Source organism: Urocitellus parryii, chromosome 9 (genome assembly GCF_045843805.1).
Source record: "Urocitellus parryii isolate mUroPar1 chromosome 9, mUroPar1.hap1, whole genome shotgun sequence".
NCBI lineage: Eukaryota > Metazoa > Chordata > Mammalia > Rodentia > Sciuridae > Urocitellus > Urocitellus parryii.
The window spans coordinates 16,695,426-16,708,941 of NC_135539.1; the positions used below are offsets into that span (position 1 = coordinate 16,695,426).

Consider the following 13,516-nt stretch of genomic DNA (forward strand, 5'->3'; position numbering starts at 1 on the left):
CCCATCTCCAGTGTCTCTCCCTGGGCTCATTCACATTCTGGCCAAGTCACCCCCTGCCTCCTCCCTGCCCGTGGGACAGCCCCTGTCTTCTTTGCTATCAGGCAGCAGAAAATCCTCCATCCGCATCGGATTCTTTACATCTCAGGCCGGTGGCTTCCTCCTGTTGTTCCTGCTTTGGTGACAACGGCCCTTGGGTACCAGGGAGAGAAGGGAGGAGACGGGAATCACAATCCGACACTGTGCTCCCTGCCTGGTCCCCGGAGCCCCTGGGTCTGTCCTGAGGATGGAGTGGAGGCCCGGCAGCCGATGCCCATCAGCCGGGCAGAGTTTACATTTTCTCGTGCTGCTGGGGAGACAGAGGCTGAGACCGAGGCTGAGACCGAGGCTCTGGGCACACGAGCTCTGAGTTCACCTTCGGGACGGCAGCAGAGTGCGGTGGCCGGGCTGGGCAGAGCGGCTGCCCTTTCCTCTCGTCTCCTTCTGCGAATCTCTCTCTCTCTGGCCCCAGGTCCCTGTCGCCTCCTGGGGTCCTCCAGCTCAGGCATGAGCTCTGTCTTTCCTTAACCTCCCGAGCTCCCGGGGGCTGTTTTTGCATCTCAGGAAACACAGTCGGACAGTCCTGGGTTCAGATCCTGGCCCTGTGCCTCACTGAATCGTGGTGCGGCAGGTGACCTGCTCGACGATGCCTCAGAGTCCTGTAAAATGAGACTCATTCCTAACGGCTCCGACTTCCTAGAGCCTTAGGCAGAGCAGATGACACATGACAAATGAAACCCAGTCGTTGTCTCGGGTATTGATAAAGCCCAAAGTCGCGGCGGGGATGAATATCGCACGCTGAATATCTGTCGCGGGGCATGTTGGAAATACTTCGACTGGATTGTTCCTTCCTCCAGGAAGCCTTCCCAGAAGCTCCCAGACCAGATCAGTTCCCTCCGAAACAGGGTCCTGCCCTGAGCTTCCAAAGTAGCCTCTCGAGAACACCACCTGCTGCTCATTGTCCCCATGGGCATGGACACAGCCAATGAAAACTATCCGTGTCTATGAGCCACAGCCCTCATGGTGACCACGGTGCGTAGAAGGCAGCCCCAAGACAACAGGAAAGGCTGGGAGATATCACCTTGACCATCCCTGTGATTCGTGGTTCAAAGAGTTCCTTCCTATCTGGGGCTCAGGATCAGGGAACATGGCAGCTTGTTTCTTGCTACCTCCCCAGCGCTTAGCAGGCTCCTAAAGAATGTGGTGCCATTGGATCAATAAGGGGACAAGTGTCCCGAATTCAGTTTTATCGGGCATCCACTCATTCTCTCATTCAATAAGTATTTATTGAACAGCTACTATGTGCCAGGTACCGTCGTGGGCTCTTGGGCTCTTCCTCTGTTGGTGTTGGCTGGTCCCTGATTCAGATCTCGTGGCTCCTGGAACCATCCTTATGGGTTTGGTCCAGCCATTGAGGTGGGTGGGAAGGGTCACCCACCGACTCTCGTCCACAGAGAGCCCCCGGGGAAAGCTGGGAGGGGATGTGGATGGACGCCAGCCGCCCCCAGGTGTCGCGGGGTCCCTTCTCACCTCCCTGATGTGCTGGCTCTCCCCGCAGGTCATGCTTTCGGAGCGGAAGGGCACAGACGAGCTGTATGCAGTGAAGATCCTCAAGAAGGACGTGGTGATCCAAGACGACGACGTGGAGTGCACCATGGTGGAGAAGCGGGTGCTGGCCCTGCCCGGGAAGCCGCCCTTCCTGACCCAGCTCCACTCCTGCTTCCAGACCATGGTAACTTGTCCTGGGGCCCTGTCCAGGTCAGATGAAGGCACGCAGGCAATTGGTTTTATAATCGACAGAGCAGGGCCTTTTCCTAACAGCAAGGGGTGACTCGAGGACAGGGGACAAGGTCCACACACACCTCTAGATGTGGCCTTGGGCCCTCCAGACCTTTCTGGATACATGCACAAGAGCATCTCAGAGGGTTGCCTGGGACCTTTGCATGGTGGGGGGCTTGCCTGAGACCACAAAGCAGAGAGGACAATGGAGGGACTGGACACAGTGTCCCAGGCACAGGCCATGAGATCACAGCCATGGCTGCCGAGTCACGGAGACGTCCCCACAGTCCCCGCCAGGCCCTGCCATTCCAACCCCACCCCAGATCCTCGCCGGGTCTCGGTTCCCATTCGACTGTGGTCTCTCGGCCAAGAAAGAAGCGCCCAGAGCCCCGGTGCGAAGGAATGGGAAGTTCATCCTTACAGCCACGGCTTCTCAAGGCCAGTGGCCTGTGACCCAAAGATGCTCTAAGGGTCCTTCAAGATGAATTCTGACTCTCTCCCGTTCTCCACCTCTGCTGATTTCAGAGCCCTCGCGCCCTGTGAGACGGGATGCGTCGTGCCTCTAATTTAAACCTCTCACCTAGTGATTCCCCCCAAACCCTTCTATTCTTTGATCTGCGGAAGGTCCTGCTGTTTCAGAGGTAGCATTTCACCATCTGGGTTTTCCTCTTGAAACACCTTTGCGTGCTTGGTCTGTGCTTTGAGTTTCCTGCAGAGAGGCAGCTGGGGCTAGTGACTCGGCCGGCCAGCCGTTGGCCCTCAGTACCCAGGTCCATTCACTCATCAGGTCTGCAAGGTGGGGATCCCCTGATTCTACCCTTTCTTTTATTGACTAATTGGAATGTTTTTTATAAAGAGGGGTTCCCCCTCACTGATTCCCGGGAGGCCCTGTTCACACAGAAAGGGTTCGTGCTTCATCCTTTCCCTTTGTTGAACAGTTTTCAACTGGTTCACTATTGTGCTCCAAGGGGGAACAAAAGTTTGCTTCTAAAATCAATTTTTTGAGTAAAAGAAGCGGGGGGAGTCCCTGTAAGCAAAAACCTTCAGTGAATGTCTTGTCAAATACCAAGGGAGAAAGGTCACCTGGCTCTAGTCCACATCCCCAGCTTTACCTTGGAGAAAGAAGGCCTGTAGATGTCCAGGTGGTAATCAGCAGGACTAGAGCCCCTAGGATGCAAACCTCGGGACTCTCTCCCTGCTCCGTCTCTTTTCCGTGGGTGGTCCCCAAATTGACTTGGACATCAATCAGCAGATGACGGACAGTCCCGACCCGGTAAATGGGGTAAGAAGGAGACCTTCTCAGAGGAGAGGCCAAGAGTACTTGGAGATGCGGCTTTGGATTTCCCTTGGCTGGGCCAAGAGGGGAAGGAATCAGTCATTGGGGACTAATGTCCCCTCGAACATAGCCTCTTCCTTTGTAACTGACTATTGGAAAACGGTCACAGAGAGTGTCCCGAAGGTCTTTCTTTGAGCCTGGTGTTGCTTTTTGGTGTTGACGAGGTAGGCCTGGGTTTTCATGGGAATTGTGTGGGCCCGGACTCCTTCTCAAGGAATGTCACCAATGGCCAGTAGCAAGTAGCCCCAGGAGCTTCGGGAGCCTGGCTGAGGGAAGGACGGGTACCCTCTCCACGTCCACCTCACCTGAATTCTGCACATATGCTGACGGAGTGAAACACCCCAAATTAAATTATTTTTTCTCACTTCTTTTTTTTTTTTTGGCTGAGCATGTGTATTTTAATTCTGCATACATTACTTTCATTTTCAAGGACTTATCATAGTGCCTGCTCTATATGTGAGGCACAGGGCTGAGCCACACGTCAGCTCTCAGATGGATTCTGTTATCCTCTGCATTTCGTAGAACAAGGTCCTGAGGTCACGCAGGTAGTAAGTAGTTCATGTCGGGGGGCAGGGGTGCGATTTGAACCCAGGCAGTCTGGCCTAAGGGGCCTTGCTCTAAACTGTCACACGATGAAGTCGTGTAAGTGTAGGTCACCCGGCTCCTACTGTACCTGACACACCTGGGGTGGCTTCCCCTACAGACTGCTTGCCTCCGGGCCCCACCCTGAGCTCTAACCGAGACTTGCTTGCCTCTCCCCTGCTCAGTGAAGTCGAACTGTGCCTCTGCACCTTGGTTTTTCCATCTCCAGAGTAGAACTGACTTTCCGTGTTGAGCATCTATCATGTGTAGATCTTAAAAAAAAAAAAAAAATGCTTCCTTCCAGCCACCCGGGAATCTTGAAGTGGAAGGGATTAACCAGGATCCAGTTTTGCATTTAAAAGGCTCAGGGGTGCCCAGCCCTGGCTCACCAGCCCATTGTACGCAGCACCCATGCTTTGCTTCGGTGAGCATAGCAGGTTGCATCACCGCCAGGTGACAATGCTTAATAGTGACAGTGCTACAAACCAGACCCAAAGCAGCAGCCAACAGCGATGTGAGCTCTCCAGTGTGTGTGGCACGCCATGCTGAACCTCTGTGTAGGATCACATTTCTCTCTCCCAGCGTCTCTGTTGGAGAGGTCCCCTTACTAACCCCGACTCACAGATAGGAATGCTGACAGTCAGAGAAATTAAGTCACTTAGGCACTGTCCAACAGTCAGTCAGTGGTGCAGCAAGACTCCAGGATCCAATCCCGGAAGCCTCTGCTGTCCTTCCTGTGAGGTATCTGCCCTCTGCGGTCTCACAAAATCTTTCCACTTTCACGATCACATCTGATCTTTGCAAGGACGTTCTGAGTGACCGACCACATTTCTGTCCAAAGGAAAACCAACCAAAGTGGCTCAGCTTTTAGTGTTGATAAGTGGGAGCCCAGAACTTGAGCCACCTTCCTAATGGTCCTTAGGAAGCTGTCACTCCCTGCTCCCACATCCTACTGGGATATTGCAAGAATCGGGTGAGAGTTTTCTCCCTGGGAGTGATTTTGAGCTGGGGGGGGCGGGTGGGGTGGCTGCATACACATTGTTCCTGTGGCTCCCAGGAAGCAGGAAGGCCCACGAATGTGGCCCTGTGGCCCACCTGCTGCAGAGCTGATGCTGATTTATTATTTCAATGCATGTTTATTTGTTGAACTAAATATGTCAGGCCCCAGCTGTATCACCATCAGGGGCACGACGGGGGACAACAGAGATAAAGTCCCTGTTCCCTTGGAATTTACCTTCTAGTGGGGGAGACAGAGAAACCACCGCAGCAACACGAAGTCAAGGGGACAGAGGTGGCTGGGCTGGGCTGGCCAGGTGCTAGTTTTGATAGGATCATCAAGGAAGGCCTCGCTGTTAGAGATGGCATTTGAGCCGAGACCACAGCCAGGCACGGGGAGGCTCTCTGGGGGCAGAACAGTCCCAGCAGCAGGAGGCGTGAGTGTGAAGGCCCAAGGCAGGAGCAGGCTCTGTGCGTTTGAAGAGCATGAGCCAAGGCCGGTGTAGCCAGAGCGATTGTCATTTTGTATTCTGTGACCCAGAATTCCTATATGAATCAGCTACCTCTAAGAGAATGACAAATCTAGTAGACATGCTGCAAGTTTGATATGTTTTTTTTTTTTTTTAATTTTCGCCGGAGACTTAGAATTCTGAAGATTAAAATAGATAAAAGCGAGACATCCAGCAATGCACGAAGCGGATTTTTTTTTTTTTTTTTTTTTTTGCCATTCTTAAAATGATGTGAATTGAGTGATTTAAAAAGTTGCTTAGAAGAACAGTGTTACGTCAGAAATGTCCTTATGTGGGATTGAGAAAGGTCTTGCCGGAACGGACATGGGAGAGTATTAATAGAAAAAATGGAGTCGATTGCACTCGATTTAATATATTATTCCAAATGTGTTCAGATTGGATATGCACACGGGAAAGGACCAGAAGGGAGCCTGTGTAAACCAAAATATTGATCTGATTTAGAGAGGGGTTTGTGGGTGATTGTTTTCTCTGTGAATTTAAATTATTTCAAAAGTTTCTGTAATAAAGCACATTTTTTTTTCTTTTTCTTTTTTGGTACTGGGGATTGAACTCAGGGGCACTCCACCACTGAGCCCCATCCCCAGCCCTATTTTGTATTTTATTTAGAGACAGGGTCTCACTGAGTTGCTTAGCACCTCACCATTGCTGAGGCTGGCTTTGAACTCGAGATCCTCCTGCCTCAGCCTCCCGAGCTGCTGGGATTACAGGTGTGTGCCACCGCACCTGACTCTATAATAAAGCACTTAAGAAAAAATTTTTTTAATGTGCCAGAAGCTGGCAAAGTTAATACCTAAGTATGTGCAAGAGACTTCAGAAGGGAGTTGGATTTTTTAGAGAATTGTTGATTACCTGATTTTTAGCCAAACAGGCTTAGGCAAGTGGCCTTGGAAGCACACAGGGTAAATAAGTGCTCTTAGTTAGATGAAGCTGGTCTGTGATTACCGGCTGCAAGACCTTTAAAAAGCCACTAAACAGTTGCAAATATTGGTTTCATCATCTTTAAAGTGAGCATAATAAGTGAGGACACAAAGACACCGTGGATAACATATAATAACCATTAAATGGAGGTTGCTTCCATTATTAGAGTTGGGCTGGGGGCACTCTGCTGTACAGGCACAAAAAAAAAAAAATGTTGTTCCCTGCAATTTTTCTGCAGTTTTTTCTCAGGGACAATGTCAACCAGGCACATTCATGCAATTTCCCAACTGCCAGTAGGCACAGGCAGTTAAGTTTCTTCAGCAAAACATCTATTTTAACTGTTTTCTTTTCAATTGAACATATGCACCTCTTTTTTTTTTTAAATAGAATTAGATTTTATGAGTCATTGAAGGACAGAAGTTACTTCCTCCCCATATTTTGCTGCTGCCACGGGCCCAGCCATAACTCAGCTGCAAGGCATGCTGGGAGAAGCATCCACCCAGAATGCGGGAGAGGACAGGGAAAGGGAGGAGGAGGAGGTCCCCGGGTAGAACGGGCCCCTGCTGGCGTGTCCCTTGAACCCCAAGAGCACCTCCCCCACCAAACTAGCTCATGCCAAATAAATAAAATAAAAAGAGAAAAAGCAACTCAAAGGCCAAAGTGTGCCTGAGCCCCAGGAGAATTAGAACTTGTAACTCTAAGGCTGTCTAGAACAGATTTACGGTTCTTTCTTCTTGCTTTCTTTCTTCTTTGCTGTTCACTGCTTAACAGGACTCCCCTAGCCCCTTGCTGATCTGCCAAACCCCCTGAGTTTCAGCTCACACTCATAGGAGGAGCATCGGATTGGTTCACCCTGGGTCAGGTGTTTTTTCTTGCCCAATCTGCTGCTGATTGGCTGGCTCCAGCTATCTCAGTAGGAACCTTGTAAAAGGAATACTTGGTGCTCATGTCAGCAGGGGGTACCACCTCTTTTTTTAATATACTAGGGATTGAATCCAGGGGTGCTTGACCACTGAGCCACATCCCCAGCCCTTTTAATTTTATTTTATCTTATTTTTTTTTTTAAATTTTGAGACAGGGTCTTGCTGAGTTGCTTAGGGCCTCACTAAGTTGCTGAGACTGGTCTTGAACTTGTGATCTCCCGTCTCAGCCCACTGAGTCACTGGGATTACAGATATGCACACCCCCGTGCCTGGCTAACCCTCTTGAATCCAAGGGGACGAACAGGGTTGAAGTTGGACAGAGCCTAGGGGTACAAATGTGGCATTTCAGTGCCTTTAAGGAGGGGAAACTGGGAAGAACTTGGCAGATCTTGGGGGCTTTAGTCAGCTAGAGCCACTCAAGGATCTTAAGCAAAGGAAAGAAACCAGGGATGCAACCCGGGCCTAGATGGCGGGGGCAGGTAGGAATAGATACACCTTGGTTCCCTCTGCTTTGCATATTTATTTAATAATCAAAGGTTTGCAAGAAGTTCAAGGAAGAAGAGAGGTCATCCTAGCCCTTGAGAACTTTGGTCTCCATGTGGAAAGGCGAGCATGGATTGTGTGATTCTACCAATGCTTCTATGGCTATAAAATACAGCGAAAGGAAGGTTCAGTCCGAATCCGGGTCCTTGACCGCACACTGACTTCAGCAAAGCTCTGGGAATTTGCATGAACTTGACGCACATCATCGGATAGATCTTGGAAACACCCCACATGGAGGAGAAGCTGTTACTAGCCTACCTGCTTTAGGAAGGCAGGGAGAGTTTACATAACCAATCCGAGGTTTCAGAGCAAGTGACTCCAACTCAGGACTCCCTGATGCCAGAGCCAGGGAGTCTTATCTACAGCATGGCACCATTTCTCTGGAGAAAATTAGATGGCTTTCCGCCATAAAGGGAGCAACGTGAAGACTGGATGAGTTCACTGCCCAGCTTGGTACATCATTCACGATCATTCACTAGACATCTCACTGCCACTCACCTTAGTGCGTGGTGCACAGAAGTTCCCACGTGGTTCCTGTTCCCTGCCCGTGGTATCTTATTAAAAGTGGCAGGTATAGCTTGGCATTGTGTCACGTGGGTATTGTGTCACACTCCACTTGAAGCTGTCTTGGGGCCAACTTTCCTTACCCCCTCGGGGGGCTTCCGATGACCTCTGCACATGATATCCCATCATTGGAAACCAAACCTCTCGCTCAGGTTCCCAGTTTGGGGAGATTCTGTCTCTTTGGCACGATGCGGCGGTAGCCAGACGTTTGAATTTTGTTCATTTACTGATGGGCTATTAGAGATCAAGAAGAAAGAGGGACTTTAAATGCATTGAAGTCGCTTCGAGCTTAGAGGACAAGAAGGGTAAGCGTGTAGCGAAGAATCCCAGGGACATAAAAGCAGTTTTGAAGGAAGAAGCCCTTTAAGGCTGAGCAGACTGGCTAGTCTAAAGAGAAAGCTGGTGAGTGTGCCTTTCTGAGCTTTTCATTGGAGATGACACAGGAACACCCACGTAGATACGTCCTGGAGCCAGCTGGAGCCGGCCAGAGCTCAGCAGAGAGGGAGAGGAGAGAAAGATAAGTCAGGACTCGTCAGCCCCGGGAGAGGAGGGAGGAAGCCCCGAGCTGGGTCATGGCAGGGAGCCAAGCCGGACCTCAAGTGAATACTCAACCCATGCTTCTTGGCTTTTTTTTTTAATTTATTTTATTTATTCTAATTTGTTACACATGACAGCAGAATGCGATTCCACTCATAGTACACATATAGAGCACAATTCTTCATGTCTCTGGTTGTACACAAAGTAGAGTCCCATATTCGTGTCTTCATACAGGTACTTGGGGTAATGATGTCTGTCTCATCCCACCTTCTTTCCTATCCTCCTATTCTTTCATTCCACTTTGCTCTTTCTAAAGTTCCTCCATTCCCCCCATGCTCCCCACCCCATCCCCATTATGGATCAGCCTCCTCCTATCAGAAAAAAAAATTCAGCCTTTGGTTTTGGGGATTGGTGTACTTTGCTGAGCATGATATTCTCCAGCTCCATCCGTTCACCTGCAAATGCCATGATTTTATTCTCTTTGGATGCTGAGTAATATTCCACTGTGCATGTATATATTTTCCCCTATTTATTCTTCCACTGAAGGGCATCCAGGTTGGCTCCACAGTTCAGCTATGGTGAACTGTGCTGCTATCAACATGGACGTGGCCGTGTCCCTGTAGAATGCTGTTTTTAAGTCCTTTGGGTATAGTCCGAGGAGAGGGATAGCTGGGTCCAAAGGTGGTTCCGTTCCCAGTTTTCTAAGGAATCTCCATACCGCTTTCCGGATTGGTTGCTTTTTGATTTTTAACATGGTTGAATCCAGTGAAGAAAAAGAAGCTCATCCAAAACCACGGGGTGTGATGGTGAGAAAGATCCTCTGAGGCCCTGCAATGATTTTCCAGGACGAGTGGAAAACAAAGCCAACCAGGAGATGGCGGAGGCCCTGGAGGCCGTGGGGAGAGGCCACGTGGTCAACGGAAGCCCCCGTGGTTCCCTGCTCGTGTCTCTTGTGCAACTGCTTTTATCACAGGCTCCTCTAGGTCCTGGTTCCCATTCCTTATACGTTTGTTTCAACCAAGATTGTGAACGCCCCGAGGGTAGGGTCTGTGTCTTATTCATCATGTTTCCCTTTAACACCAAAGAACCATGACTTGCAAACATAAGTGCTCGGTGAGCTTCTAGAACTCACCTCTCTCCTGGAGATGGGCCCTAGGTACATCAGTTGAGAGATGACTGAAATTCCCATTTCTCCTTTATCTCTCATTCTCTCTCTCTCTCTCTCTCTCTCTCTCTCTCTCTCTCTCTCTCTCTCTCTCTCTCCCCCCCCCCCAGGGATGGAACCCAGGGACACTTAACCACTGAGCCACATCCCCAGACCTTCTTAAATATTTTATTAGACACAGGGTCTCACTGAGTCATTTAGGGCCTCGCTCAGTTGCTGAGGCTGCCTTTGAACTTGCGATCCTCCTGCCTCGGCCTCCCGAGTGGCTGGGATGGCAGGAGTGCGCCACCGCACCTTGGCCCGATCTCTCATCTTCTCATCTCTCACACACTCCGCCTGGTCCACCCGACCCTGGTTCCTCCTCTTCTGGAACGCCGTGCCACCAGGGGCTCGGCCTGCTCAGTCCTGTTTCTCACGCGACCCGTGAAAACACCCAAATTACCAAGGTGAAAAATCGGCCGGCGTCCATCGGTACCTAAAATTGTCTCCTGTGCCATTTTGGGAAACACTGCCATTTGGAAACGTTTCTGGTCTCCCCCGCTCCTCTGGGGGAATCCTTACCACTGGGCACCATGGATTATTCACAGTGGCATCTCTGGCAGTGGACCGGTGCCTGGCAGAGAGTGGGCATCATTAAATGTTGGTTCAGAAATGAAAGGGCACTGAGGTGCCAGCCAGAAGCGCCCGAGGGCCAAAGCCCAGCCTGGGTGCAGGTCAGAGCTGCTGGCCTCAGGATCTGCTCACTTACGGGGAGTGGTCCAAACAGACCCTACCCACGCTGGCCCCCCATGTTGGCATCCCAACCAGTGAGCTTCAGGGGGCAAGTTGAGTTAATCCAAGCAGAAATCAAGCAAGTCAAACCTCTCCCTCTCTCTTCTCTCTCTCTCTCTCTCTCTCTCTTTCTCTCTGTGGCCGATGCCATCTGCTAGTTTTAAAAATAATTTTTAAAAGCAAGTGTTGTGGTTCTCTTCAATGTGCACCAAAGACAGGCGCTATTTTTAGGCTTGTTTTCTATCAGCACCCCCCACCTCCCCGACCACGGAACCAGGGGCTGGGTGTCGGCAATTCTGGCTTCCCTGTCTGCATTCTGCCACCAACTTGTGTGTGACCTTTTTGCAAATTTCATATGCTCTGGACTCTGAGAACAGGAGCGATTATTCCACCTCCGTCTCTACCTCTCATGAGGGATGTGGAGAGGGTGAAGTTGTACTGTGAGAGAGAGAGAGAGAGAGAGAGAGAGAGAGAAAATCATTTGAAAAAAACCAGTTAGCTCAGGGCTCGTCCTCGTCACCTGTCAGCTCTGTCTCGATGTGTGAAATAGGAGTGGTCGCGACGGCAGGTGGTAGAGCTCTCACCTGGCATGCACAGGGTCCCGGGTTCAAAAGCAGACGCAATCTTCCCCACGCACAACCCCTTCTGCTTTAGGGATCGGCCTCCACGGACCATAAGAGAGGACTCCTGTTCGGCCTTTGTTTTTTGGGGGATTGGCTAAAGTGGCTTAGTGTGACATTCTGCTGTCATAGAGACCTGATTAAAATACATACATAAATAAATTTAATTTTTTTTTTAAAAGCAAACACAAATTTGAAATAGAAGTTATCTGCGTCTCCTGCACCACGGGGAATTCTTTTGTGAAAGGCGGGTTCGGGTGACCCTGATGGGTGGGTGTGGCTGGGCCACGCTGCGGAAGGTGGTTTGCCATCAAAACGGCGAAGCTCTTGTGAGGAGCTATAAAACCCCAAGAGCTGGGGGGAGGAAGTGGGGTGTAGGGCAAAGATTCCACCCTGGAAATCGCTACGGGATCTGAAGCCCCATGCCCCTGCTAACTAACTGTGCACCCCGATTCTGCACGGAGAGCTCTTTGAAGGGAGTCCTCATCCACGCATCCATCCGTCCCACGGCTACCTCAGAACCTCACGGCGGGGAAGCCCGGGGAGAGGTTGTGAGTGGAGACTCTGAATCCAAACTGCACGGGTTCGAATCCTGGCTGGGCAGCTTACCAGATAAACGACCTCGGGTAAGCCCCTTACCCCTTCTGAGTTCCAAATGCCATCTCCTTTTTGGAGGGGAGGGATGAGGGGGGTTGCAGGGATGGAACTCAGGGGCCCTCAACCACGGAGCCCCATCCCCAGCCCTATTCTGTATTTTATCTAGAGACAGGGTCTCGCTGAGTTGCTTAGGGCCTCGCTTTGGCTGAGGCTGGCTCTGAATTCGAGATCCTCCTGCCTCAGCCTCCCGAGCCGCTGGGATGACAGGCCTTCATTCCCATCTCTTCAATTAGGAAGAATGATAATAATACTGGTCACTCTGGGTTGTTTAGAAATGAGTGAGACAAAAATATACGAAGCACCTAGTCACCTATGGCGTGCCCTCAAGATGGTAGATATATTTCACCATGTGGTCACTATAATTAGGCACTCCACACACGTTTGACAAACTGCTCATACGCTGGCTTATGAGTCTGTAAAATAGAGCTCTGTGCACCTCAAAGATTATTGTAAGTGGTAGATGGAACATTTATTATATGGCCAACATCGTGCTGGACACTTTCCAAATGCCATGTTATTTATTTCGCTCTGGGGCAGGGGTAGAAGGTGGAGTTTCCAGGTGAGGAGGGAGCAGGTGGGGTGCACAGTTAGTTAGCAGAGGCATGGGGCTTCAGATCCTGTAGCGATTTCCAGGGTGGAATCTTTGCCCTACACCCCACTTCCTCCCCCCAGCTCTTGGGATTTTATAGCTCCTCACAAGAGCTTCGGCGTTTTGATAGCAAACCACCTTCCACATCCTGACCCAGCCACACCCACCCATCAGTCCACCCGAACCTGCCTTTCACAAAAGAATTCTTCGTGGTGCAGGAGACGCAGATCATTTCGATTCCATTTTCTTTCTTTCCTTCCTTCCTCCTTCTTTCTTTTTTTCTTTCTTTCTCAGCGACCCCGCCAAGTGCGTCTAATGATCAGCTAAGGTGCTGTACAACTCGAGTTTGCTCAGCACTGATCTGGGCTTCGATAACTCCGGCATCTTATCTGTGTCTCATTGATAGTTTGCAGCGGGGGAGGGGGGCATGCTTGATCTGAGCCCCTCACTGGCTCTGTTAGGGATGGGTGCTGATATCATCCTCTTCTTACAAGTGAAGGGATCAAAACTCAGGGAAAGAAAGGGGTCTTCCCAAGCCCGCCCCACTAGAAACTGGCGCCAGACGGCGGCCCTCCCATTTAGAGGCCCACTGTCTTCTGTTCATTTGCCCAGGTCATGTACACTGATGGCTTGCTTTGGCCAGGTGTGGTGCTGGCTACTTGGTACACAGTGATGAATAAATTTGACATGTCCCTGGCTTTGTGGAACTTTAGACAATTTTTTTCTTTTTGAGAGTGAAAAAGCAAAACCTTACATTAAGATCCTTAAGCCTTATGTGATCTGAGTCCCTCGTAGCCTCTCTGGCCTCCTCTCCCATCTTGTCTCCTCTCTTGTCTAATCACACAGTTCCCTGTGGATCCTAAAGCCCATCAGGTGCATGCTAGCCTCAGGGCCTTTGCACCGGCTGTTTCCACCACCCCGATAGGCTCTTGCTCTCGATTTCTGCATAGCTGTTTCTATCACCTCCTCC

At 50.4% G+C, this 13,516-nt stretch overlaps 1 protein-coding gene across 2 annotated transcripts in view; it reads left to right on the forward strand.

The window, feature by feature from the left end:
* Prkcb (protein kinase C beta) overlaps positions 1-13,516 on the forward strand; it is a 294,255-nt gene that overhangs the window by 228,735 nt on the left and 52,004 nt on the right. For both annotated transcript variants that reach the window (XM_026392125.2, XM_026392124.2), the window contains exon 10: positions 1,595-1,768. In XM_026392125.2, coding sequence (XP_026247910.1) covers positions 1,595-1,768 — 174 coding nt within the window. The remainder of the gene's footprint in view (positions 1-1,594; positions 1,769-13,516) is intronic.